The 27549-nt window shown below is 37.0% G+C and overlaps 3 protein-coding genes across 3 annotated transcripts; 2 read left to right on the forward strand and 1 right to left on the reverse strand.

Moving 5' to 3' along the window:
* Positions 1 to 689: 689 nt before the first annotated feature.
* On the reverse strand, positions 690 to 3888 carry calhm1b (calcium homeostasis modulator 1b). The gene is made up of 3 exons (XM_079462932.1): positions 3637 to 3888; positions 2918 to 3497; positions 690 to 2060 (listed from the first exon to the last, which is right to left on the reverse strand). Exons 2-3 carry the CDS (start codon positions 3461 to 3463, stop codon positions 1581 to 1583), a joined length of 1026 nt encoding a protein of 341 aa, XP_079319058.1. The 5' UTR covers positions 3464 to 3497; positions 3637 to 3888; the 3' UTR covers positions 690 to 1580.
* A 1239-nt stretch (positions 3889 to 5127) lies between these two features.
* LOC306898165 (inositol 1,4,5-trisphosphate receptor-interacting protein) lies at positions 5128 to 10760 on the forward strand. The gene is made up of 2 exons (XM_079463440.1): positions 5128 to 5226; positions 6015 to 10760. Exon 2 carries the CDS (start codon positions 6016 to 6018, stop codon positions 7858 to 7860), a length of 1845 nt encoding a protein of 614 aa, XP_079319566.1. The 5' UTR covers positions 5128 to 5226; position 6015; the 3' UTR covers positions 7861 to 10760.
* A 4874-nt stretch (positions 10761 to 15634) lies between these two features.
* Positions 15635 to 27319, forward strand: col17a1a (collagen, type XVII, alpha 1a; the record flags this gene model as incomplete). Its single annotated transcript, XM_079461584.1, has 49 exons — positions 15635 to 15698; positions 15973 to 16071; positions 16260 to 16760; positions 16847 to 16903; positions 17036 to 17071; positions 17196 to 17243; positions 17401 to 17535; positions 18115 to 18213; positions 18296 to 18343; positions 18497 to 18568; positions 18646 to 18696; positions 18772 to 18933; positions 19181 to 19255; positions 19344 to 19382; positions 19859 to 19990; positions 20077 to 20340; positions 20416 to 20466; positions 20787 to 20813; positions 20923 to 20949; positions 21195 to 21257; positions 21546 to 21650; positions 21732 to 21794; positions 21951 to 22040; positions 22127 to 22162; positions 22243 to 22278; positions 22366 to 22428; positions 22628 to 22663; positions 22758 to 22829; positions 22921 to 22947; positions 23099 to 23140; positions 23229 to 23261; positions 23373 to 23459; positions 23757 to 23792; positions 23861 to 23980; positions 24085 to 24147; positions 24227 to 24277; positions 24364 to 24390; positions 24483 to 24524; positions 24718 to 24816; positions 24925 to 24972; positions 25072 to 25191; positions 25293 to 25406; positions 25480 to 25599; positions 25756 to 25896; positions 26056 to 26124; positions 26218 to 26355; positions 26431 to 26499; positions 26741 to 26821; positions 27306 to 27319. 49 exons carry the CDS (start codon positions 15635 to 15637, stop codon positions 27317 to 27319), a joined length of 4092 nt encoding a protein of 1363 aa, XP_079317710.1.
* Positions 27320 to 27549: the final 230 nt, after the last annotated feature.

Consider the following 27549-nt stretch of genomic DNA (forward strand, 5'->3'; position numbering starts at 1 on the left):
TGCCAAATGCATAAGCTCAGCTGCAAAAAGGTGACAGACAAAAATCAGTTGTGTCTGTTAGGAGGACACAAGAGCTGCTGTGTGTTAGCTGCACAATATGTCTGCCTGTCACAACGAAAGAGAGAGATGATGTTACCCACAAATGTACTTAACTGTATGTGCTGTGATGTGGATCGTGGAACTTGGTAGCATCCACTTAAGTTGTTTGGCAAATGTGTGACCATTCTGAATTTTCTAAACATTTTGAAACTATAATTTCAAAGAAATATACAAAGAGAGAGAAGACAACTTTAACAAATGAGCAAAGCTACCAAGAGCTGCTTGTCTCACAACCATGTGCTCTCTCTCTCTCTCTCTCTCTCTCTCTCTCTCTCTCTCAGCTCATGAGTTCAGTTTCAGGTTAAACAGCTTATTTACTGCATATCTAACAAAACATTACATTCATTCGGGGTTTCAATTCCTCAGAAGATAATTTTTTTCATGACGGTTTTGACCATTTGTCTAAAAGTTTGCTATATTCTCTTAAGTGTTGTGAGATGTTGTCCGGCAGAAAAATTTGGTGTCTTTGCTTTTGCAAATGTTGAAATCCCTAGTTGAGAACAAGGGCTAATAGATGGGATAATTCAAGTTCCAGTGTGTAATTGTTTGGAGAACCTATTGACAGAAAATCAGTCTTCGGAGGTGTATAAGGATCTTACATTGAGGTGTTATGTTTTTATTACCTTAGAATACATACAATTCACCATGTTGTCTCGACAGTAACCCTAAACGGACCAATTCTAAAGAGCGTGAATACATTGTCTTCTTCGGCAAAGAGAAAATATGTCAACATTTTATTTCTTTGTCAGCCACCGTAATGCTCAGAATGGGATGGGGTGGGGTGAGCCGTTGGTTGCAACACTGGACCTTTAAATGTTCATGTTGGAATGCACTCATTGCAAAAAAAGCATTTATTAAAATTAATATCATTTAATGGGAGGAACACACCTGTTGAAACTACCATGTACATTAAGACTTAACATAAAGTTTTCATGTCTAAATTTTAAAAGATTAGGCCTGTGTTATTGCAGTACCACTGTTGAGGATTTCAATAGCAAGGTCAGATGTGTTTTGCCCTCTGGTGGTGTAAAGTGCAATAACAAAGTCTGTGACTTAGGCTTCAAAAAATTGAACAGTCTTTCATAAAAAAGTTAGTCATAAATGGATTATAACAAAATCTCTATTTGGAAATTAATGGAAAACTTTCTCCCAGAACCAAGGAGGCTCAAAATTGTTACCACTGTTACTATCTATTAAATCTACTGTCATAGGACCCATAATGCGATGTCATGGGAAATGTTTTTTTGTGTAAATCATTATCAAAAGCATGCCTTAGCCGAGACAATCTCAGACTTTACTGTAGTACACTGCCCATGGTGTCTGCTGAGCACTGCTTGGAGAAGAGACTCCATTGTAAGTCAATCCATTTTGGCTTGTGCTGTTGCTTGTATAGCTATTTGTTAAACCATTTTGCTTTAGATGAACTTTAGCATTATTACACCCACTATCCAATTCATTTTGCCCAATATCAAGGCCTGGATTTACAGATTTACATAACCCCCCTTTATGCCATTCAAATTATTTTTATCAGACAGAACTTCTCTTTTGTTAGCAACGCTATTTGGTCCAGTAGCTTCGGAAAGCTTTTTCAGATTGAGGGGAGGCTTGCACGTGTGCCAGTCCAATAGCACCTTATTCATAGAGTCCTGGCGACGAACGCCCAACAGTTTGTCTTCTTCAGTAGGGGTTTTATCCTCGCCGTCCACGTTGTCATCCCCACGTGATTGATCGGACAAGCTGGGTATCTCGCCACTTATGCCCTCAAAGTACTGCTTGATGCAGACCTTGGCGAAACTTTTGGCGTGTTCTGTGCAAGTCTCGTCAAACATCTTGCGTTCAATGTCTAAGTAGTGGGACCAGTATTTAGTTTTGAGGAAAGCGGCTTGTGTGAAGCAGGGACGGATGGCTCGGACCAAGAATGCGATGATTGTAATGATCATCAGGAATAACCATCCACAGGCCTGCAAGGAACATTCAGAAAATAGACAAGAACATGTTTTAATCACAGTGCATGATAACACTCATTCCTGTAGTTAAACTGGAATAGAGCATTCTGCTAGTAATGCTAAAGTCATGGCTTGATGCCAAGAAAAACACAAAATAAATAAAAAAATTGATACACTGTAATACACTGTAAATCATCGAATGCATCAAAGGGCTGTAAAATCGATTAATTGCGAAGTTAAATAAACGTTTGTGTTTATAAATTTGTGTGTTTGGACAGTACATTTATTTGTATATGCAAACATACATGTAAATATTTAAGAAATGTGTAATATATATTTATACATAACACAAATTAAGTTGAAATATTAACGCTTTGAAACGATTATTTGCATCCAGAGTAGAAGTTTGTGACTTAAAGTATGTCTTTGTATATTCATTTTGTATTTATAAACACAAAAACATACACATACATATATATTTAGGAAATAATGCACATTACATAAACACATATTATGTCAACACAAACTTTATTTGGAATGCAATTAAGCACGATTAATCGTTTAAATCGTTTTATGTAGTCAAATCAATTAATCGATAAAAATGTTTGTGTTTACATTATATAACCTATGTGTGTATGTGCATGTATATTTATATGTATATGCTAACATACATGTATATATTAAAGATTAAATGATGAAATTTAAATATAAAAATTGTATGTAGTCAATTAATCAACGATTAACCATTTTGGAAGCTTGGAGTTATAATGCTCAGGCTCCGGATTAGCACCTCCGCAGAATACAAAATTGAACACATTATATTAATTATCAGGCAGGGCAACTATTAAAGCAAACTTGTAAATTAACCATACCTGTGAAATACACCGTATGTATCTGGTCGCTGCCGCTCTTGATACGACATACGGGCTGTCAAATATAAATTCGCATGGGATTTTGGCCAGCGTCCGTGCCAGTTCCTCGTCTGAAAGCCCACTTGTATTTTTTCCAAACTCAGTCATATCCAGGTCCATGCTATAAGCACACAAGAAACTTTTACCGTCCATCAGCGTTACTGAAATCCAGACGGCCGGTGCAATGAGGGAACGCTGGGATATGGAGACGCACATGTAGCGCAAGACGCTGGGATCCTTCCTTCTTTGACCCTTCGGCCGTTTCCATTCTTCCGCCAACATGGATACGTTGTTGTTCAGTACGAAACCCAGCATGAAGAACCATATGGGTGGAATGACCAGCATGCTTATTCCATAGGAGTAGTTGTATTCTGGCATGCATGGACAGTTAAATTCGAAAGACGTGTAGAGTTGAGCGCTTGCCAGAGCCATGATACCACATATGCCATTCATAAACGACTCTTGGTTAGATTGGAGAATCTGGGACATCATACGAAATTTATCCATGTTGATGTGTTGGTCAGCCTAGCCCGAGATGCACCTGTATGAAAACATATTTATGCGTTGATTGAATGTATATAAATGTCAATGCAGAATGTTTTTAGCCACAGTTTTTCTCTCTTTTGGTCCATTGAAGTCAAATTATTTGAAAAATCAGAGAAAGATTTGGAGCTACTCACAGAATTTTGCAATGTGTTGCTCGGATGTCGTTCCCTTTCAGTCAACTCAATGGTAAAACTCGTTTGTCCTTGACTTGCAGCAAAAAATTTGTTTATCTGTTGCAGCCCTTGCTCAAAACCACTGTGTGGTTTCCAATTCTTATTGGTTTCAGGTGAATACGTAATCTTTAAATGTTTGCCTTTCCAACATCCTGAAATTTTAATGTTGAAATGTCTCTTTCTGTTCCACTACATTGTAGTTTATATTGTGATGCACAGGTACAAAGATTGCATATATTTACATACCTGGTGAGACCATGGTAACAGGCCATGTGGCCCAGAATACATGCAAAGGTGTTGCCTCACCCTATTCAAATAGAAACTTGTGGTACCCATGGAGTCGCTGGAAACCCTTGAAATAATTTAGTAGTTTGAGAAATAAAACAAATAGAAAACTATGTTAATGTTACAAAATCTTATACAGTAGTGGCCAAAAACAAGAGATTTGGCCTAATATTAAAGGGAGGTCTGATAGAATCTAACTTGAGAATAAACATCTGCCCAGTCGTAACGCTCATAGCCAGAGAAAAGGGACGATATTTCCTTGATACAGTAATCAATTTTTAAAGACTATGAACGGACTGTGGGACTACTACTAACTTTTTCTTGGGTTAGTGACATGACGAATCCCAAACTTTACTTTGAGTCTGCGGTCAGTCTATGGGTGGGACATCTCAACACACACTCTAAGCAGAAGACCAATCATCAAAGAGTGCCTCATCTTGACCAATCAGAGCGTTTTTTAAGAAGGAACTTTATAGAACCAGAAATTCAAAAGCCTAGGTAAATGGGAAAAATAGGGCCCCTTTAAAAAGGTCAAATTCAATTTTTATTTTTACATTTTGTACACTATAGTTATGCTTTGATGGTTTAATCTAAACTGAGTGGAACTTGCCCTTCAGACATCACTTTTACAGTTCATTAGCACAGAGGTCCATGACAGTTTCTTCCCTTTGTTTCCACATATACACCGTAAAATATTTACCTATTTTTCAAATGCTTTTCAAATGCTACCCTTATTCTTTAGGCAAAATCGAATCAAACTAGCTTTACAAGTCACTGTACAACTAGTTGCATTTCAAAAACTTCCAATAATTCTAACTTCTAATTACAACTTCCTTTTTTAAGTCAGTTTAAAATAAGTAAGATTCTAGTGAATTAAAAAATTTAGATTGGCATTTGAACATCAAACGTTCCACTGAGTATTTGCACATCTCAATGCTTTTAAAGGGGAAGGGGGTGTTAAAAACAAAAGAGATAGTAAACAAAATAGAGTTTTACATAGTTGTAGATTATCTAACTTTAATATTTAGCAAAAACAAATAAGACTCATTTTGTTCTTTGTTGCATAAGCTACAGTCATATTGAGGCTCACATCTTTATGGGTATAAACCCACACTACTTTTAAAATGAGGAAAGGGCTGTACTCGGTATTCAGGAAGTGTTGCTGTCAGTGTACATCCGGTGTGAGAATATAGACTAACAGAAGCTTTGAATCTGCTGCTTTGCATCATATCTTCTATTTTATGTTTTAAGTTGCAGTCTCAAGAGGTTAGTTGGGTTTATTATATTCTGTATGTATTTAGTATTGAAGTAGAAAGTAAATTGCTAAATTAAATAAATTAATGAATAAATGTTATCTGGTGATGACAAGTTCCAGGAAATATTGTATTGCTTCTTCAAACACTTAACACATTTTACAAAGTAACATTAAGAAAATAGAGTGTAAATACTGTTAGCATTAGTCTTTATTTCTAAACTGGAGAGGATGAACAGCTTTTCATTTGTGACCCTGGAAAATAAAAAACAGTCTTGTCGGTCAATTTATCGAAATTGAGATTTATACATAACCTTAAAGCTGATTAAACAATCTTTCCATTGATTTATGGTTTGCTAGGATAGGACAATATTTGGCATAGATACAGCCATTTATATCTCTGGAATCTGAGGCTGTTATGACGTTGTGGAGAATAGACGAACCCGAAAGTTTTACATAGATATCAAACATGAGTGGGTAATTCCCAAAGAGTGGGCAGCATGTTTACAGCCATTTTTGTTCGCGATTTTGCTGCATTCACTCACAAAAAAAAGTTTTGATATATTCACGGTAGGAAATTGATATAACATCTTCATGAAACATGATCTTTACGTAACATCCTAATGATTTTTGGCATAAAAGAAAATTATTTTGACCCATACTATGTTTTGTTGGCTTTTGCCAAAAAATATTCTGAAGACTGGTTTTGTGGTCCTGGGTCAAATTCAGTAAACAAAGTGAGTTTATACCTTCTTGTGTGTCAAATTATTTTACAGTGATAGTACCACTTATTTCTTCACAGGATGGAGGACACGTTTCTAAATGTGATTTTCGTGGTCGTCAGTCTACTTCTCTCAAAAGAGCACAATGTGATTCATGACCTAGACGACGATGTCATAGTGGCCATGAAGGACTACGAGCATGTTCTGGTGCAAGAGGGTGAAAAGCTAGAAGAGCTGTCCAAAGCCACGAACCTGCCACATTCAAATCATCAAGCATCCCAAAATCCAGGGGGAGAGGGGGACGCATCAGATGTTAAACCAATGATGCCAAATATCAGGACCGCGGTGCAACACGAGGAACAAATGTCCCCAGTGGGAGACCAAAACGACTTCCGCCAAACTGTGTTTGCACCAGATGACCAGGAGAAATTGGATGGATCCGCATCACATATGCCCAATACGGGTCAGATTGACATAGACCAAAAGCGATCCAATGACCAGAACTTCTCGCAGGGGGACGAGGAACTCTTAGAAAAGCCAAAAGCAGGCCATACTGACACCCACCATGACAACCAAGCATCGTTTATGGGCCAAATGACCGCTTACAGTTGGTACTTTTGGAAGGCCCTCAGCTTGATCTCATTTATTCGTTTTCTGAAATGGGTAGTGAAACGAGATTTCAAAACCCAAACGAAGACGCATTCATTTCTAAATGGAAAAAACGCAACGTTCTTAAACACCAAAGTCTCCGAAATTTATTACAAGACATTAACTAGCTTCTTCGACCAGTGTGTTCAAGTTCCAGCCAGCAAGACTTTGCACATTTGTGCGTTTGTAGAAGGTTTCGCGAACGACCTTTTGGAAACCGTGAGAAATGCGAGACCAGACGTGAAGATTCAAGACTTTGTTGGTGTTGGGAGCGTGTATGAGCAATGGCCTTCAAGAAAAAGCCTTGTTTGTGACTTACACGTACCTATTATTCCTCCAAAGCCTTATAGCTTTGAATTCAAGCTTTTAAGGGACAGGACCACTTCATACAGCAGCGTGAACATGGTCAAAGGTACCGATTCAAGTATCTGCATTTGCAACAATGCAAACCTTGACGATGACACGCTGTGTCTCCTACATCCAGATAACAAATCGGATAACACAGTAGAGGATTATATGAATCATCCTCTGTGCCACGAGGACAGTCCCTACCTTTCTAAAATACTTGTGGGGAAGTGGTTTAGAAATGCTATTAAGAAAGCATGGGAGGAGATCAGTCACAAGTATGACTTTGAGCTAAAATTCCGTAACAGCGAAAGCCCTGGAAGTCTCAAAGTTCGATTCAGATCAGGTAAAGTGATTCTTTTTAATATCACACCTGTGGTTCAGTTTCAAGACACAGAAGCACACTTGATCTCATATCTTTCTCCGATCATGCATTTATCTGACACTCACTGGCCCGTATGTTTTGCTCGCTACGAAAACAGCCTCCTTCAACACTTAACCAAAACTCTGTGGCGAAATTCTTGTCATATCCGCTGTCTGCAGATCCTCTCATTCCTACACAAACATCAGATCGGCCTGACTGGAAGATGCGGCTTGACAAGCTATCACTTAAAAAACGCTCTGTTACAGCGGTTGCTGGTCGATAAACCGTCATTGTGGCAACCCGAACAAATCGGACAGAGGCTTGACAATGTGTTAACTTTTCTTCAGCAGAGAGTCAGAGCTAAAGTACTTCACCATGCTTTGGTCGGGAATAGTCTTATTCCGAGCGATTTTGGTTTCCCCAAAGAATTCCGGGAGGGAAAACCTATAAATTTATTCCAGCCTCTGTTGTCAAATGAAGAGCTGTACTTCAAAACGGAAAGGCACTTAGTCGAGATATCAAAAAACATACCAGTGCTGATATATGAATATAGCACAAATTTAGGATAAATGGCAGATGAAAAGTTTTTTGTTTGTTAATGATTTGCATTGCAAGTTTTACTCAAATTTACTTGAATACAGACGTTAATCTGCACAGGACAGAATCACTTGAATCATAACAGATGTTATAGTCCTCTAGTATTCATTCAATTCCCAGAATTCAAAATCATCATGACCAGCAACAGAAAACTCAGACATGGAGTCCACAGCTGCTGAAGGTTCCCAGCCCAGTTTCTAGTCCCACGACTTACTGGTGATCAATGACTCACCTGTTAAAAACAAAAACTAAAGACTGTGAATTTTTTGAGCAGGTGAAGGAATGGCATCCTGAAAGCATGTATAGCAAACCATAAACTACCTGCATTTAGATTTGAGACTTTTTCCATATTCAAAAGCAACTTAAAGTGAAAGTACACCCAATAAAGAATGTATTTTGAAGAATGTTGTTAACTGGCACCCATTCACTTCCATTGGTTTTGTGTCAATACAACAGAAGTGAAAGGTGTTCAGTGTTCCAACTTTCTAAACAATTTCTTGTGTGTTGAGAAAACCATACAGGTTTGAAATGACAAGAGGGTTAGTAAATGATGAAATATTTTTTATATTTGGGTGAACCACTTTAAGCAATGCAATATTTTCATACTCAATTGTGTCACCAGCTCAAAATACTGTTCTGTAAATATCTCTATGCAAAGCTGAGAAATAAAGATGTAAACTCCACAAAGCTGGCATTCAAATGCATTTTCAGAAAACCACAAAATTTACTTCATGCCTTTGAAAAAAGCTTCCAGTCAAAATAGAGCATCAGGTTTGATTGCGGAGAAATCTCATTTTTATTGTCAAGTGAGTGACGCAAACTGCAGAAAATAAAAGAGGTAAGCATCATCAAATTTGTGGTGTTACACTTACTAGAGGCCCTCAGAGAAGCAGGACATGTGGATGCACAGCAATCACAAACAGAAGCATCGCCACACAGCTCAGGCCACCTTAAACACAGGAACATCTACAATTACACACAGTTCTTACAGCCTAAAACGTGTTTTTTTATTTTATTTCAACAATTACTCATTTCAAACCTGTATGTCTTTCTTCTGCAGAACACAAAAGATGATATTTTGAAGAATGTTGGTAATCAAACATTGGCCACCATTTGCTTTCATTGTATGGACATAAAACCACAGAGATATCTCAAAATATCTTCTTGTGATGAAATGTCAAAATTAGTTTTCATTTTTGGGTGAACCTTCAACCAGAAGATTCAAAGAACATTCCCATTTATGTAACTGGGTTATAAATGAGGAGTTGAATATGAGACAAAATGAGAAAAATCAGTTTTTAAAATGTTCAAAAATCATGCTTTTCATTATATTATCATGTTTTTCATTATATTATCATGTTTTTCATTATATTATCATGTTTTTATTGTGTTTTGTTGTGTTTGTAAGCTGTATTTTTTGAGACATGAGAATTTAAGGGACAGTTCACCCAAAAATGTCATCATTGTCCAAACCTTTGACCTTAGGGTGACGATTGACTATAGTCTTTCCTACTTTCCCTATGTTCAGTTGCAAACATTCTTCCAAATACACTTATCTCTGTATAACAGAACAACAATTTGTGATCAAACTTTTCAAATCTAAGGATTTGAAGACAATGCATATAAAAGACAATGCACATTTAATGCTTTTGAATTGGCATGGTGAACGGCAAATCCTATACGATAAGTCCAGTGGAGCCTTCTTCTCGCTCTACTTCATCAATAACTGTCAAAGTCCATTCCAATACTCAAGAACATAACACAGAACGCGTGAAAGTATGCGGATGTGTTCTTGATATCAAGGATCCATCGAATGCAGCCTTGTGTGCGTACAGAACCTGCTTGAAGTCCCAGAAGTCCATCCATCCAAGTTTGTTCTTCCGAGGCTGCCTCGCAAGACCGGTCTCCACGATAACACAAGTTCGTTCTTTGCATTCTTGAAATTGAGAAACGGCGGCTTAACAGGTTCTTTAAACGGAAACGATGCTATTTAGCAACTTGGTCACCCCAAGAATCTCTGAACCACTGAAGCCCCAAGATATTGTGCTATATAGCATTAAAAGTGTTTGCCCTACACCCTATAGGGCCGTAGTTATGCAGCTACTTGCCAGTCACTTACTGTAGATTTATATTTAACATGAACAAGTCTTTATCGTTACAGAACTAAAACGATAAAATAACAGCATCATGCAAAGCATTCTGGGAATCAGAAATCCCCATAATCCATTTTCAGTTTTTATTTTCTCATTTGGTTCCCGAATGCCTGGCATGAGGCTGTTATTTATGTTTTTTTCTGTAAGAATCAAGACTTGTTAGTGTTTTATGATAATTTATCTTTGAAAAAATCAAGAAATTCTTTACAGTGTATACTTACAAGCAAAGAACCACTTTTTCACATTTTATCAAAAACGAGCGTTGGTATCCGCCATGTTCATTTGCGTCTTGAGGGAAATAATACAAAGAAAACGTAACCACATTAGTTATTACTTTGTGTGACTTAGCCTTAATTTAGACCTTTCATCTATAGAAAAAACAAGAAAATAGCAGGAGATTTGAAACTTCATCTTGACTACAAACAACTGCAATTTATTGTGGACGAAACAGTTTATTGGGTAAATAGTGACGTCTGCGGGACAAAATGGGTATTGCAGGTACAAAACTTCATTGAGGTAGTTTAGTGCATCGAAATATTATACATTTCTTTTCGTTTATTCATCATTACGCTCAGATTTGTCCTTTCGTGATCGAACAAAACATTTTACGAACAGAATATCATGTTAATTGGTGATTTCTCTGTATTAAAACATATTTTTATTAATGGGTGTACAAATTTTTATGAACATTATTAATAAAAACTATTCCCGGAAAGCACAGCAGGAATGAGCATTTATATCATTTTTATATAAAATTTCAAACTCATATGAAAACATATACTGTGGTATTCTCTTGTACTTACCACAATACGATCTCTTATATTTTGCCATAGGTGTATTGTATGGATTCTGTTAATGTTCATTGTCATTTTCTGTCGTATTAATTATAGTGAACTTTACTGTAGTATATTTGAATATTTACTATTGTATCTGGGATTTTTTTGCAGTTAACTACAGTAGACAATACAGTATATTTTTATGTGGGTTAAAAACAGACAGATGTACATTCTACAAGTGTGTGATTTGTTTACTCTCATTCTGTTGTTTTATTTATATCATCTAAAAAAGTCAACTATTTTTTTGTAAAGAACAACACCTGAAGGTCTCCTTTAAATTGAAATAAGTATAAGTTGTAAGGGTTAATAAGAGTGACTAAGGCTTCAGTCTGTCAACCATGATTGATACTTTTGGTCTTAAAGTTAGCACCATTTCATTTCTGTACATCTATGCAAAACCCTGTGAATCAAGTTCAGACTCATACCAGCATTTTTGGGAGGATAGAAGAATACATTCCTTTGTGTGATCCACATTCACACGTGTAAGTATCATTATTAGTTTAAGTATTTATAAAATGTCCACATTAGTATGATTATTCTGTTTTATTTATAGCCTAAAGCTACACTTCTTTTTTTAAGCCAGGGGATGTGTCATTTATATGGACTTCTTTACACTGAAGTCCATATAAATCTAAACAATAAATAAAGGCAGTTTTATAACAAATCAATGACATGTCCTTCTTTTTTGTTTGAGCTTTATATAAAAAAGAAGTAGGTTGATGCTTTTATATCCTGGTAATAGTCTGGACAAGCATGTTTTGTAAAAGTCCCTGAAATGGCAGATTATTATACGGTTTTAGGCAATGCACAATTCATTTCGTTTGATTGACAGTGTTGTGTTTTAGATATGAAAACTTGTCTCAAGAAGACAGGAACTTAACAAATGCATCTTTGTATCTTTCCCTGGAAGCACAGTATGGTCCCAGATTCATCAATGATGACTGTCCCACATCTGCTTGATGTCAGAAATGATAGCAAAACAGGTGTGATCTTGCTTGGAATGACCTTGTTATTTTGAAGATCCACTAGGTTAGTTTCTAAATGTATTATATAAACATAATATAACCAAAATATTCTGTATTTTAAATAGCCTATACCACATTGACTTGAACATATTGATCCCAGGAGAAGCTTTAAAATATAAATATTGTTATTTTATGACATTTTTTTTCTAGATGGATACAGTCAGACGGGTTGAAAGCATCGCACACTCTCACATGCTTATTTGTAATGAGAATTGTTGGAAAGATCAAGACAACATTGTGTTGATGTCATGATTTTTAAACTTGTTTTGCATGATTCATTTATGAAATTTGTCCTTTTCACAAAAACAAATTCAGTTTGTCAGCCCCTGCTTATGGCCAGTACCCTGCCTCAACTTGACTGTTTCCGTGCGATGTTTTACCCTGTGGCTAAGAGAAATTCAGGTTGTAAATGTTACTTGTCATACAGTAAATCAAATACTGTACAAAGTATATTTTTTTTACAAAAACAACAAGTGGTCAAGAGCTCATAAGCCAAGATAAAGAACTAACCGAAAACTGAAGCATTTCTTTAACTTTTTTAACGTGTAAAAATGTGAAGATTTTTTTACTGAAACATAATATTTCATATAAATGCCTCGGGCCACACAGAAAACAGACATTTTTAACTGTCTAAGTCATTCTCACAGCAGTTTGAGAACCAGAACACAAATCTTACATTACCAATAGCATTTTTAATGCGTTTCTTATATTAAATGTAATCTTTCTCATATGTCAATAACAACCAGTCAAAAGAGGGCGTGTCAAGGATGTGTCAGACTGTTCCAAAAATGTAGTTTTTACAGCGCTTTCATTCAATTACGAGTGAGATTGAAAATGTTGTAATGACAGAAATGAACTGCTGATATGGTGACTCAAAGGTGACTCACTAAGGTGTGTGTTCTTTATTCCTACACCTGTTAGAGAGAGATATGTGTGTGGATGATAAGGGTGTTGGTGGATTAATCTGATACCTTATCTGTAAGTTTTCAATCCTTATCGGTTTTGTTTAAGTTATAGTGTCAAAACCCACCAGAACAATTCCTACCATCTGTTACTCCATTAACAAGTATCAAACGTTTAGACACCTCACATTTTTAATAGTTTGTCCCTATTGTTCTTATATAAAGAAGAACAATCTATATTAAACTGTTTCCCATGACCACTTTCAATGTATATGACCTGCTCCATCTTCTTAACCCCCGATGGGCTTCGACAAATGCATTGAACGCACGAAAAACACCCCAAGGCTTATACCATCAAAATACCACTCTCTAAAACTCTCTCTCTCAGGCAATTCATTGCCATAATAATGATTTTTGTTGGCTGTTTTCGCAAATAAAAAATGCCCTCGGGGTCTCTTTAGGTTTCTGTCACAGGCTGAGAGACTGTCTTGTCAAAACTCGCCTGCATTAGTGGCTGTAGGACAGAAAAACTGATATATGACAAGTTAAGGGGTGCAGAGCATGCATACCGAATCCTGGATTACTCATCTCATCTGACAGTGCCTCCTGGTAAATATAATCGCTTTTTCGGGCAGGACTTGATACAGAGGAACCAGCACGCAAGAAAGACGCAATTCTCCTAAACTGCACACAAGGTATACACTTCAAATATACTTTAAGTCTGATTTGTGTTGTTCGAAGAGACAAACACCTGTTTTCAAGATCAGGTTCAAGTTCACAGACCTGAAGAATGCAATTCTTCGACTGATCTTGGAAAGCCATTCTCTTTAAATAGTGTAATGAAAGAGTGAGGGTTTGACTTGCAATTGGTCTCTCTGTCAGTTTTATCTGCAATATTCAAATCAATAAATAGTCTATTTTATATACTGAAGCAATATTTCACACGGTCATTGCGACTATCGGTCATTTTTGCGTTCAGAATGCATTCTCTGAGAAGCTGAATGATTTGATGTCACATTTAACACCACATTACATAATGCATACATAATTTTTTTTGTTCTTTTATTTGTGGTCATGAGCAGGTATTTACTATTGTGTTATGCCAAAACAATTATGCTCAATAGGCGCAGGCAACAATGCTGTAATGTAGTTGTATATCATTACTGTAGATCAGTGAATCTTTTTTTTCTAGTGGATGGGGAAAGTATCTTAAAAGTGGACAAATGAAAATATTAAATGTCCTACACTTAAAATGTGGATTGAATATTTGAGATTGTATCATATGAAAACATGTTAGCTAAATTGAATGGAATTTACACATATGTCTATAAACATATATTCAGATGGTTACCTCAATGGATGACTGAAATCCATGTGGAATAGTGACTTACTCTGTTGTGCTTTACAACGTTTTTTTTTCTTCTTTATTTTATAATGTAGGCCTATATGTATACATATATATTTTTTCTCTGGTGTGTTTGTTTGTTTTTTGTATATGGTGGGCTTACTTATTGTTTTTACTGGTATCGTGCAAGGAAAAAAGAAAAAAAGTGGACAAGCGACATCATTACACTTTAATGGTTATAATGACATCTGTTAGCTATAGCGGTAGAGCTCATGAATGTGAATAACAGCGCAGAGGTGCTGAAGGTGTAAGTGGATGGTGACAGATGGATAGGTGCATAGACACATTTCATAGACATTATAGAAATGCAATGTGATTCATAGTGGAGAATAATCCTAATATTATTAGTTTTGTTTATTATTTATGTAAATAATTACATTCATTAGCTACATACATAAACGTATCTGGTTATCGTGTCATTTTTGGTTGTAAAAATAATTCAATATAAACGTCCAAAAAACAAGGACAATACTCTTAGCGTTTCTTTTAATTACCACACATGAGTTAAATGTATAAAAGGCAACAATGTTGATCAATTTTTTACAATTAGTTTTTCCTTCTTTTTACATCTCAACGGTCAAGTGCATTTTTTTAGCAAGCTGCTTTGCAAAAATCTTGAAAATATAGAAATGGATTTGAAATGATTCGAATTGAATTGAAAAAGTGAACTTCAGAATCCTGTATACAGTGTGATGAGTGCCAGATTATAGCTTCTGCCTTGAGGATAACTTCAGGTTTAAACTTGTTTGCTCCAGATGTGGTACGAAGGGTAAAAATATTTTTATGAGCTGTATTGCACTTGAACTGAGACACATCAGTGCGCTTACACAATATGATTATTAGACACGAGATGATCAATTACAACAAGTGGTGAGTGTGGATTAACTTATTATCATTACATAACGTGGGTTCTGGTAAGTAGAGTAACTGTGCTGTTGTGTTTTTAAAGCCTACTTGTGCATAAACCCTTGTTGAAGGTTGAATTTAGAAAGCGTTGCATTATTTTAACCGTCTATGGGTGTAAGGTATTCTCAAAACATTGAAAGAAAAAGAAAGGTTGAACATATAGATCTTTATATTAAGATGTTATAACAGAACCCCTCTTCGCTTTATTTATTCTCTGAACACTTTGTTTTAGAAGTTTAAAATGTAAAATGTTATTTGAACTGCTAAATAAAACAATGCATTTAAGTTCATCAAACTGCCAGCATGCTCATAAAAAGTAAATCAATCAAAATCAGTGGTAGATAAATTCATGTGGCAAGGTTCAATAAAGTTTTCAATTTCTAAAACAAATTAAATACTTTGCTTCAAAATTTGAGCTGCTATTTTTTTCTTTTTTTACTTGCTTTTGAACAGTTATGTATAGTTCTTGTCTAAGAGAAGTGATTTAATCTTTATTTTGTCTAAAGTAATTAACATGGAATGGACAAGCTAACCACAACCAAGATTGTGAGAGTAGAGGGGGGATCTGCAGGAACTGGAAGAGGTGAGTGTGAAAAACGTAACACAAATACATAAAAAAAGTCTTGTTTTACATACTAATATTTCTTGACTTCAGAAATCCAAAAACATACAGAAACAGTAACCACCACAAGACTGACATCTCTACCCCCAAGTGAGTTCCAAATTCTTTTCTAACATTAAAAATAAAATTGGATGCACATGCAAATGTGTTATGAGACCAAGAAATTAAAACGTTAAAAATGTTCCGACATTGATGTTGCAGCCTCTTTTCTAATACCTGTGATTTTCACCACTAGAGGGCAACAGTAGCTCATCGTGCAGCCAGCAGGTGTTTGAAAAGATCATCAACCAGAGCAGTGCTGAAGGAGGCAGCTCCAGGAGTTATGTGATATCCCGTAAGCTTGGTTTGTTTTTCCATTCAGTCTCATGCCAAACATATGAAAGTTTGGGGAAAAGCTGCATGATCAGTCGTAACTAGAGAAACCATGAAAAGCCATGTAAAACCAGCAACCACTATAAACTGGATCAGCCGTATTATCCAGCATTCGTTGTCATCATTAAAGCTATTCTTATATATCCCTAGCCTCCTCATCTGGAAGTTCAGCCACCAGCAGTTCAGGAGCAGGGCCTGTGGTTGACACCTTTGACGGCTCCTTGTCTTTAACCTCAGGAGCCGGACGTGAGCTGAGCGTAACAGCCGGGCCGATCAGTAGTTCTTTGGTGAAGAGCTCTAGCTCTAAAATTAAAAGCTCTAGCATCTCCACCAACATCCCATCGGTTGCCAGTTCCTCCTCAGCAACCGGTGAAGACCTTTTAACAGAATTCGGATACTCCTCTGAGTTCCTGTCCGGTTCAGCAGGTGGTTCTTTTGGTGTTTCTGGAGGCAGTATGAACATGTCTAGAAGCGGAGGAGGCGTTGGGTCTTCTGCACTCATGTCTGGCGGCGGAGGTTCTAGCTCCATGACCAAGTACAGCGCCTCGTCCCCCACTGGAACGAGGAAAGCTTCAGGTTTGTCTATGGGTTACAGCACAGTTCCTACAGAGAGAAAGGCCAGCTTGACCCTTCAGATGGGAGGATATGAGGGTAAGAGTTCATGACCTTTGACCTGTGGGATATTTTTATTTGTTAATTTTTAATATACGGTTTTAATTTCGCTCACATTTTTTCAGGGAGCTCCAGTGGCAATTCTTCCCCTGAGTACATAAAGAAACAGTACGGTATGTTTGGTTAGGCTTTTGTTTTAGGACAGAAATGTAATCCGTGATTTGTAATCTGTAACTCAGTAGTTAGTCATTCTGTCATTAATGAGTTTTACTCACGTTAGCACTTTGCATTAAGCGCTGTTGGTTTTTTTGCAGCTGCAGTTGCCACCAGGGGTCGCACTCAGACGAGAGGTATTTAATCTCGTTTTTTCAACAATTTAACACGAATCTTGAATGTGTTAGATAATAAAATATTAAATTTCAAATTTGAAGCTTCTTCCTTTAAATCGTGTGGTTGTCTGCGTCTGTTTTTTAGAGAGTGAGATTCGGACCAGACTGCAGAGCGCCTCTCCGTCCACTAGATGTCAGTGTTGCGCTACCTCTGTGAACATTTTACATTGCATTTCGTATAAATAATATTTCGTTCTACACGTACGATTTAAAAACCGTCAATCGATGTATTGACGTATTACAGTAATATGAAAGTTACGGGTGAATAAAGTATTGATATGTATGTTTAGGGACAGAACTGGATGATGTGAAGAGATTGCTGAAGGGACGTCGCTCGGGGAGCATTAGTCCTCCCCGTTCACCCACCAACACGCTACCCATCCCGAAAAAAGCAAGCGTGGACACACGCCACGAGAGCCATTCAGGTACATTGCTTGTTGGGTGTAATGGATAACTAAATAAAAGAGCACTCTAGTAAAATGAATTTGAACATTTTAAAGTAAGGGATTGCATTTACTTTGAAGTAGGCTATTTAATAACAGTTATGATATACTTATGTACTATATTTATTTTCAACCATATGCATCACACAATGTTGAATTTAAAGTTTAGGCAAGGTTGCCTTAGAAATGTCACATTTTGAAATTCAAAATGATCATAACAGAATATATTTATAGGATTACACATGCGTTCAAGCAGTTGTGTTAAATACTGTTTTATTTTATTTTTACTTTCATGCCATTTGTTCACATTTTGGTTTATCATTTTGTTTACATATTTTGAAATAAAGAAATGAATGCATAAATAAGGATTTACTTTTTATTGCCCATGAGGTCAAGGCTGATATGCATGTTAAGAAATGTCTGGAACTGGGCAATTCAATCACTTTTAATACAGTATAATTTGTAAGTCATTTAAGTACAACACGGACAATGTCATTAAAGGACTTAAAGAAAATCTACTTCAAAACACAGACATGCGTTCAACTGTCGTTTTTCTGTCAGTTTATGACGGCTCAGTTCTGGAAGCTGGATTCAATGGATACTACACCAACCCCAATAACCTCAGTTATACCACCCTGCAACAGCCCTCGTCACCATCAGGTTAAACGTGTGCACGTGATGTGTGAGAGTTGAAGAAATAAAGTATAAAATAATCACTGTGTCTGATAAGTTTTTTCATTAGGTTTGCAGAATAATTTGACTCTGGGCTCCTCTGCCATTAGTGGTGCAGGTGATTACTTAACACTGTCCTCTAGTGGCCGGGACACAACAACACACCCAAAAGTCAAAAAATTACTTGGATAAAATACAATTAAAATCTTTATATTCTGAACACCTCGTGAAAATATAAAATACCTGTTAGTGATGACTTTGTTCCTCACAGTCTACGGGATGCAGAATAACCTGTCATCTTCTGGCGGGGCTCTCATGTTTAACGGACTAGGTGCTGGCCAAGGTAGCACTCTTTTTTCTCTTTTTTAATATTTGTAATATGCTGAACAATTCTAGTTAATGTTCTGTTTATAACACCAGGGTATGGAGCACAGAAGAATGTTGGGAGTGCTGGACTGGCCCCTGTTACTGGTACCTAACGTCAATGATGCAGACAATACAAACGTATAAAACAGAGAATAATTCAATTTTCTATCTCATTCACAGCTATTCCAAGCAGCCCCATCGCTGCCGACGATGTGTTTGTGAAGGATGGCAAGTTTATTGCGATTGGAAAAGACAATGCTGCAGCGAAGAAAGAGACAGAGAGATTGATTATGTCAAAAAACACCGGGAAGCAGTTTACTGTAACCACCAGTGCTGGACCAGGTAAAGAACACCAGTGACCAGATGTTGTACTTTAAAGTATAATTTATTTATTATACAGCTTAATTTACAGATTAAAAGATGACTGAAGTTGTTGCCTCAAGTGCATTATGGGTAACGGAGTTTCAATCGTGCATTATGATGCAATGCATGTATTATAAATACATCTGATCGATGATTACTTATTTTCATTTGTATTAAAAACATGAAAAGAGATTTGTAATGACAACTTAGATTTTAATTTCGACAGATGCCTTTTCTGAAGATTCATTTAAAAGGGATAAAAAGATGATCTCCAGCACCATGGAAACCACCACCACCACAGGTGCATTGAGTTTTAGTCACTATGCTTACCAAAATATAGATTCTCTCTTTAGACATGTTCAATAAAATATCATTTCTGTGATTTTCAGCTTCAAAAGCGTCAACAAAAGACAAGGCCACCTATGCAGGTAAAAAATACAATATATCATTTTAGTATTAGATTATAGGTTATTATATCATTATTCATAGGTAGTTCACAGAAAAAAACAACTAGTTACATTTATTTGATTAAGAATATTATTTTAATATTCGATTATAGATTTTTATATTATAATTGAAAGGCGGTACACTGAAAAAAAACTAGTTGGATTTACAAATTGTTTTGTGTTGATTTGCAAGTTTTAAATTGTATAAATATATTACTCAGTAAATTAAAGTTTTGTTAAAAAAAATTCCAAGTCAAAAATTAGACAAATGAACACAACAAATTTGTAAATTCTTCTAGCTTTTTTCAGTGTATATAATATTGCTGGCTCCACATACAATATAAAATTATTACTGAAAATTTGATTTCAACAATTATTATTATTGGTGAACTTGAACTTTGTCTGGATGTGTGTGTTATTGGTCAAATTTAGCTTAAAGTCTTGTAATGTTATGACAGAGATCCGCAAAGACGAATCAGATGGCGCATTGCTTGGCGGCTGTTCCTGCTGTTCGTGGTGGAAGTGGCTTCTGGCATTGATCTTTGGTCTTTTTCTTCTTCTGGGACTTCTCTGTGGTCTCATTGCACTAGGTGCATTTACTGAACTTTGACAGGACAAACACAACTACAATGTTAATTTGATGTAGTGGGTAATGTATAACTGTCTCTCTGTCTAGCTGAGGAGGTCAGAAAGCTGAAAGCTCGAGTGGACGCTCTTGACGGTGGACAGAGCGCCGCCTCTGCAAAAACTAGCCGTTTATCTTCATCTTCAGCTGTGAATATTGTGGATCCCCTTGAGTCGTCATTTGCCAAGCATGTCCCTAGTGTCCGATCTGATAACACTTTAAACCTGGGCTCAGAACCCACTCCGCAGGATGTGGTTTTACAGAGGACCATCCAACAGATTCTTATATCTGAGCTGCAGTCTGACACTGTCAGAGGTATTTATCTACCATGAATTTATATATTTGACATACATTGAACTGTATATGTAATTTTATATTGTTTTATTTTAGTGTCATTGGCATCTTCACTTAAGGGGGAGCGAGGAGAACCTGGGTCTAAAGGTATTTTTGTAGATACTTACACTGATGAAAGGAATAGTTCACACAAGAATGAAACTTCTTTCATCATTTATTCAAAGTTATGTCATTCCAAACCTATATGACACTAAAGAAGATATGTTTAACAATGTTGGTTACTAAACAATATTGGCCCCCATTGATTTCCATTGACATTTGTTAAAAATATCTTCTTTTCTGTTCCACAGAAGAAAGAGTCATGTACAGGTTTTATCGACACGAAGGAGAAAAATGATGACAGAATTTGTACAGTGAAATAAATGTTGCAGAGTTTGTAATACATATCCATTTTCATTGAATTCTAGGTCACCAAGGACTTCCTGGCGTGAAAGGTATTTTTAATGATAATACAACAATGTGACATTCTGCATTGTGTACATATATGTAATGTAAAATACATAAATGCAAAAAAAATTATCACTGTTCTCTGTGATTTTAAAGGTGAAGCAGGATTTCCTGGAATTCCAGGTTAGTACATTCTGTGAACGTGTGTATTTATTCATAATGTATTTATAGTTGTGAAATGATGCTGTATTTATTGCTTTTATTAATAATACAATATTTAATTTCTGCTTTATATGTTCTTAAACATTTCACAAAAGTTTTACAATATCACAGTGATTTCTACAAAAATGTGTTGAGTAGTATATGTTATAAAAATAGTCTCTATTAGAGTAGATATAATTTGTGTAAATGAATTCATTATTTCTCAGGTCCTCCCGGTGCCATTGGTCACCCAGGACAGGAAGGTCCTCGAGGATCCAAAGGAAGTGCAGGTATGCTGCAAACAGTTTTGCGAGTCAGATCTACTAACTAATGGTTACCATTAGAGAGGCACCGATATATCGGCCAATAATCGGCGTCGGTCGATAAAACCAAATTTTCAAACCAAAGAATTTTGTTAATGCGAGAGTATAACCACCTATCAGTATCGTAATATCACTCTGAATAACTTGCTATCAGTGTCGTTGAAGAAATGTAGTTCATCTCGGGATACCATGACAACTGAGGACAGGTTTTCTAACCTGCACGTATCCACACCTGCACATGTGTTTCATTCACAGGTGAATCCGGAACCGATGGTTTACCCGGAACAAGAGGTCGGGAGGGACCAGTGGGGCCGAGAGGTGAACCAGGATCTCCAGGAACTGGAGCGAAAGGAGATAAAGGTAACTGCTGTTACGTGTGTGGCCCGTAGACCACAACTGTTAGACCACAATCTTGCTTATTGTTTTGCGTGTGATTCACAGGCTCATCAGGAGATGTTGGTCCATCTGGAATTGCTGGGCCGCCAGGCCCCATGGGACCCAAAGGTAATGTTCTCACATAAATAAAAAGTATTGAAGCAAGAGACTTTGTAGAAGCACATTATTCGTCGTTGTACCCATTGAACATAACTGAACCTCAGTTTTAGTAGCAAACAGTTCATTTGAGCTGAATGCTCAATACAAACTGCTTCATCACAACAGGTGAGTTGGGTGGCCAAGGCCCTCCAGGTCTTGCAGGAGCTCCTGGACCCCAAGGCTTCCGTGGAGAACCTGGTGATCCTGGGTCTAAGGGTATATCCTAAATTCTATTTATAGCATATGTTCATTTTAAAAAGTTCTTTTTCATTTTAAAGTTTATTTGTGTTCATTCTTTTCAGGAGAGAAAGGAACCACAGGCCCCTCTGGTGCCAAAGGTGAGTAAAGCCTTATTGCTAATAATGCAGATGCTTCTTGAGGTTCTTTGTGTATAAGTGGGTATTTTGTTCTGAATTAGGTGATCCAGGAGAGCGAGGACCGCGTGGTAACACTGGTGAGTTATCTCACATACTGTATAGCTATATCATTTTACATTTAAACACTAATGTCATTAACATAATGAAATGTTGTGTGCGGTCAGGTGAGCCAGGTCATGTGGGACCAGCAGGACCTCCCGGTGAGAAAGGTCCCAAAGGATCAGCAGGTACGTTTCAACATAGATCTACGGAAATGTTTACTTTTAGATTACAGCTTTCACAACGACCAAACCAAAGTTGTAGTGTATACCATACCTACTATGCAAACCTTCTATTAAACACCTTCTCAAACCTTCTATTAAACACCTTCTCATAAACGTATAACTGTATAAATGCCACTAATGTATTATATTGAATTTTCAACAGGTGCACCTGGGCCCGATGGTGTCAAAGGCATTCGAGGTAACTAAAAAAATCATGTAAAAACGTAATTCTACGTTTATCTACTCCGGCTTGTGTTGGGTTAATCTGTTAATTCTGCTTTTTTGGATTTTAGGGGACCAAGGTCCCACCGGGTTACCTGGAGCCCGAGGACCACATGGATCTCCTGGAGATGCCGGAATACCAGGTATAAAGGACAGATTTAATTTTATGTCATATTAAAGAATGGAAGTTATGTATAGGTGCTGACGTATGATTTCATCTGAATGTCTACGCAGGTACACCAGGACTTCAAGGACCCCCAGGTTTATTTGATTTTTTTGCTTTTAGATGTGTATAATTTAGAAATATATACTTTTGACTTATTTTTGACTATGTTTTTTTACCTTTTAATGAAACCACAAAACAATATATTGTTTTTTCTACTTATATTTCTACATATTTTATATAATCTAGGTTTACCAGGCACCCCAGGCCAACCAGGACCTAAAGGTGAAAGTTTGTATTATTGTCCTATAATTTAGTTGAAAAGGTAGGTCTATAGAGTGGTTAAATGTAATATCTTTACATTTTGTTTTGGTGTTAGGTGACACAGGTGAGCCCGGAAGAGTTTCTGCAGGTGAGAGATTTTTTAACATCTATCTTGGTGACTGTTTTACTGGAATCACTTCAAATTCTTCTTAAAATCTGGTCTTTTGTTTGTGATCTTTTTGTTTCTTGTCCCCCCTAGTTGGTCCCAGTTCTAACACAGTGGGTATACCTGGACCACCTGGATCTCCTGGAGTTCCAGGTCCTGCCGGACCACCTGGGCTATCAGGTGAGGTCATGGAGTTATAAAATATCTTTTTTTAATTCGAAGTTTTAAGAAGTGTTTATTTCCAAAAAGAGATAACTTGTGTAAATCATGTTTTTTATAGTGCATTCCAATTAACATCAACTAAACTGCAGTTGGTTTGTTTTGATTCAAGCCATAATAAGTCAATAAATACTGCTTACTAACACAGTAAACCATGAAAAAAACATGATTTTTTATCTATTTTTGGAAATAAACTCTTCAAATGTTCATATGTTGTACTTCATTTGTACTCACACACAAGCTTTTTTTGTACCTCAGGTCCCATTGGTCCTGCTGGTCTACCTGGTTCACCTGGTAAGATTTTGTTTCTCAAAACGAAAAGAGACTGAATCCATAAAACTTAAGGCGCAAAATTTCTACAGGTCCAAAGGGAGATCACGGAGAGAAGGGACAGGATGGAAAGCCAGGCATCGCAGAGAAGGCTTTTCCTGAACCCGGTCTTCCCGGCCCACCAGGACGACCTGGGCTTGATGGTAAACCAGGTACGTATTCCTTTCATTCAGTATCGCCTAATTCTGAAATTCAAATATTTATGTGAAAGTAGACACATCGCAAAACCTTTCATATGTGTACCACTTTTCCAAAGGTTTTGGTCAACCTGGACCTCCCGGTGAAAAAGGTGAACCAGGAAGCTTTGTACCCACCTCAGGTAAACTTCATATGGATGCTTCTTCAAGATTAAAAGATGAGAATAGAAGATTCACAAATATATGTGATTGATCAACCAGAAACCTTCTTTGCTGGACCACCTGGGCCTCCTGGACCAAAGGGATCACAGGGTATATTCAGTAAATAAGAAATAAAATAATTTGTTTTATTAAGACATCGAGACCCTGCGATTTTAAACTGTTTGCATTCTGTTCAGGTGAAACTGGCCCTCAAGGCTTCCCTGGTAAGGTTACTCGTGCAGATATCACACAGAAATATTACTGTACAATCTGAATTGTGTGCAAAGCATTTGTACCTTCCTCACTTTTTTGTCAGGCCAGCCTGGATACCTGGGTAGCCCTGGAGAACCTGGGATCGGTAAGTGTTTATAACAAACACAACTGTTTTGTAACAAACTAAATTAACTTAATTTCTTTTATATTTGTGTTTTACCACTATTTTGATTAATTTCTTATTATAAAATACTTTCTGTATTCGTATGTTTTGAAAATAATAATCAGCGATACATAAAAATAGAAATATAATCTTGAAATATATCTTATTTTACCAGGTATTCCAGGACAGTCTGGACCGCCTGGACCACAAGGTCCACAAGGACCGCAGGGACCTCAAGGACTAATGGGTCCTTTGGGGCCGGAGGGTCCTAAAGGTAAACAAAATAAATGATATCTATGTCTTTCATTCTAGTGTGTTAAAATAAAGATAGTTCAACATTTGGATTGAACACATGTTTTTCCCTATACTTTTATAAATAAAGGTGATGCTGGAGTCCCAGGGGCCCCTGGCATTCCTGGATATTCCTACGGTAGGAAATGTTTATTTATAATCATCATTCATTTCTACCAACACCGTTGGGCTGTTAAACCAATTTCTTGAGTGTTTTAATATAATTTATCTTTGTAAGGTGGAGGATCCGGCGGTGTTCCGGGAGCCCCGGGTCCACCTGGACCCCCAGGGTCTCCTGGATCTTCTGGTGGTGAAGGCTCACCGAATGTTTTTCAAACGGTTTCAGACTACCTCCAAAGTAAGAATGAGAAGAAACATTTGAAGATCAAAATGTCATAGAGACTTGTAGTTGGGCTCTTTTGTCTCGATCCAGTTAGCATTATTATGTGTCTTTTTTAGGTGAAGGTATTAGAGAATACCTTGCTGGAGCCCCAGGCCCACCCGGACCTCCAGGGCCTCCCAGCTCAGCCTCTGAAGATGCTCTAGCTAACCGTGTCATTGACTACCTTCAAAGTAATATTACAAAATCAGAATATTCAATTTCCTACAATCTTGATGGATCCACACATTGTTTGGTTATACGCAGGAGATGAGGTAAGACAGTACCTGATTGGTCCTCCCGGACCGCCGGGACCCCCTGGTGTCCCAGGAGGATATGGATTTAACACACAGGAAGTTGCAGGACGAGTGCTCAGTTTAATAAACGGTAGGTCAGATGTGCCCTTGTAACACACTGTAAAGAAATCTGTAAAAATAGGGCACAATATACTGAATTTTAGTTTACAGTGTACAGATACAGACCATTTTATAAGAGCATAAGAATATGATTTTCTACCCAATTTGTATCAACCGTTTTCTATAGATGCTGATTTTAAAGGTGTGCCAGGACCTCCTGGTCCTCCAGGGCCTCAAGGACCCCCAGGATCATCTGGAGGACTAGTGTCATATGCCGCAAATGAACACCAGCAGGACATCCACACAGAACGTCAAGAGTATAACAAGCGTAAGAAGTGTTTAACTTTCACAGGAATCTCAAGTTTTTAATTTTGGTGTTCGCACGTTGAAGTGTTCGGATTTAGCTTTGAAGCTTTTATAAATTGTTGCCTGTTGTATATGGAGGGCTTTTCTCTTAAAGCTAATCTTTTGGTTGGATCTGTCGCAGGTCCCTCAGGCCCAGATGAGCACTTGGATTACTCAACCATTGCTAAACACATCTCAGATTATATTAGATGTAAGATAACAATTCGATTTTTTGAAAGAAAAATGACTTGATACAGATCCAAATTCTTCATTGGGTCTCGTGTGTTTGCCTTTTTTCTTGTAGCAAACGGACTGTTACGGGACATGGTTGAGCAGGGTGGTTTCAAAATGATTCCAGGTCCACCGGGACCCCCTGGACCTCCTGGATTAAGCGCAGATTTTCGCTACCCCAACATGACTGCGATTGTGGACTTTATCAGAGGCATGAAAAAAGTTTTAGATAAAAAAGGAAAAATTATGTTTAGTTGAAACTGACATGACTTTCATTTTTCCACAGAACACAAGATGATTGGACCACCAGGAAGACTAGGGCCAAAGGGGGCAGTGGGATACCCTGGACAGAGGGGTACATACTTTACTAATGACCATGCCTGTATAAAATGTTTTCGTAAATATTTATAATCGTTTTGTTACGTTTCTTGACATTTTATCACAACAGAAGGTAAAGTTTTCCCAACTACTCAAAAAGATCATTTATACAACTTTACATGAGGATCGAACTCTTAATATTCCTTGACTGGTTATAAACCCATGATCTCATATTTGGTGTTTTGTCTGCATTGTAATTTATCTGATTTTCAATCTAGGTGAGAGAGGCATGCAGGGTTTTCCTGGTCTGCCAGGACTCCCAGGCAATAATGGCCTTAGAGGAGAAAAGGGAGAGAAGGGTATGCTTTACTTTCACATACAGTATCTATTTGAAAACACAATATACAGTATTATGTTTTTATAAACCAATTTATTTATTTTCACAGGTGATGCTTCATATATAAGTCGAAGGAGGAGGAGCACAATAATTTAGACTGATGACAACGTCATGCAATTATTTTTCTGCTTGGACCTTCCAGGGTAGCCATTTTTAATGCCTGATAAAAACCATGGTGTGTTCAGAGAATGCTGGGAAAGCATTTTAAAGGGGTACTTCACCCAAAAGTGTAAATCATTATTTACACACCCTCAAGTTGTTCCAAACCTGTATGTTTCTTTCTTATGATTGACACTAAAAAAGATATTTGCAAGAATGTCAGTAACCAAATAGATCTCATCCCCCATTGACTCCCATAGTATTTATTTTCTCTACTATGGCAGTCAAAGGGAGATGAAATCTGTTTGGTTACTGACATTCTTCCAAATATCTTCCTTTGTGTTCAGAAAAGTTGGAATAACTTGATGGAGAGTAAATAATGACAGAATATTTGGGTGAGCTAAGTCAGGGCTATGCGAAGTTGTCTTTGTCTTTTAAATACTCATGCATTTATTTGAACGATTACACTGTGTTGTAGACAAGCACTTTTTAATACCTTATATTGGTTAGATATTTGCAAAATCCAGTGACAAACATAAAGGGTGACTCATAATGATTTATGACAAAGCATAAAATATGGAGTATATACTA

The sequence above is a fragment of the Barbatula barbatula genome (genome assembly GCF_947034865.1).
Source record: "Barbatula barbatula genome assembly, chromosome: 8".
Taxonomy (NCBI): Eukaryota; Metazoa; Chordata; class Actinopteri; order Cypriniformes; family Nemacheilidae; genus Barbatula; species Barbatula barbatula.

Coding starts and splice junctions, on each gene's coding strand:
- calhm1b (XM_079462932.1), bottom strand. CDS start 3,463: ATGGATAAATTTCGTATGATGTCCCAGATTCTCCAATCTAACCAAGAG. Junction 2,061..2,917: donor ACATACGGTGTATTTCACAG/GTATGGTTAATT, acceptor TGTTCCTTGCAG/GCCTGTGGATGGTTATTCCT.
- LOC306898165 (XM_079463440.1), top strand. CDS start 6,016: ATGGAGGACACGTTTCTAAATGTGATTTTCGTGGTCGTCAGTCTACTT.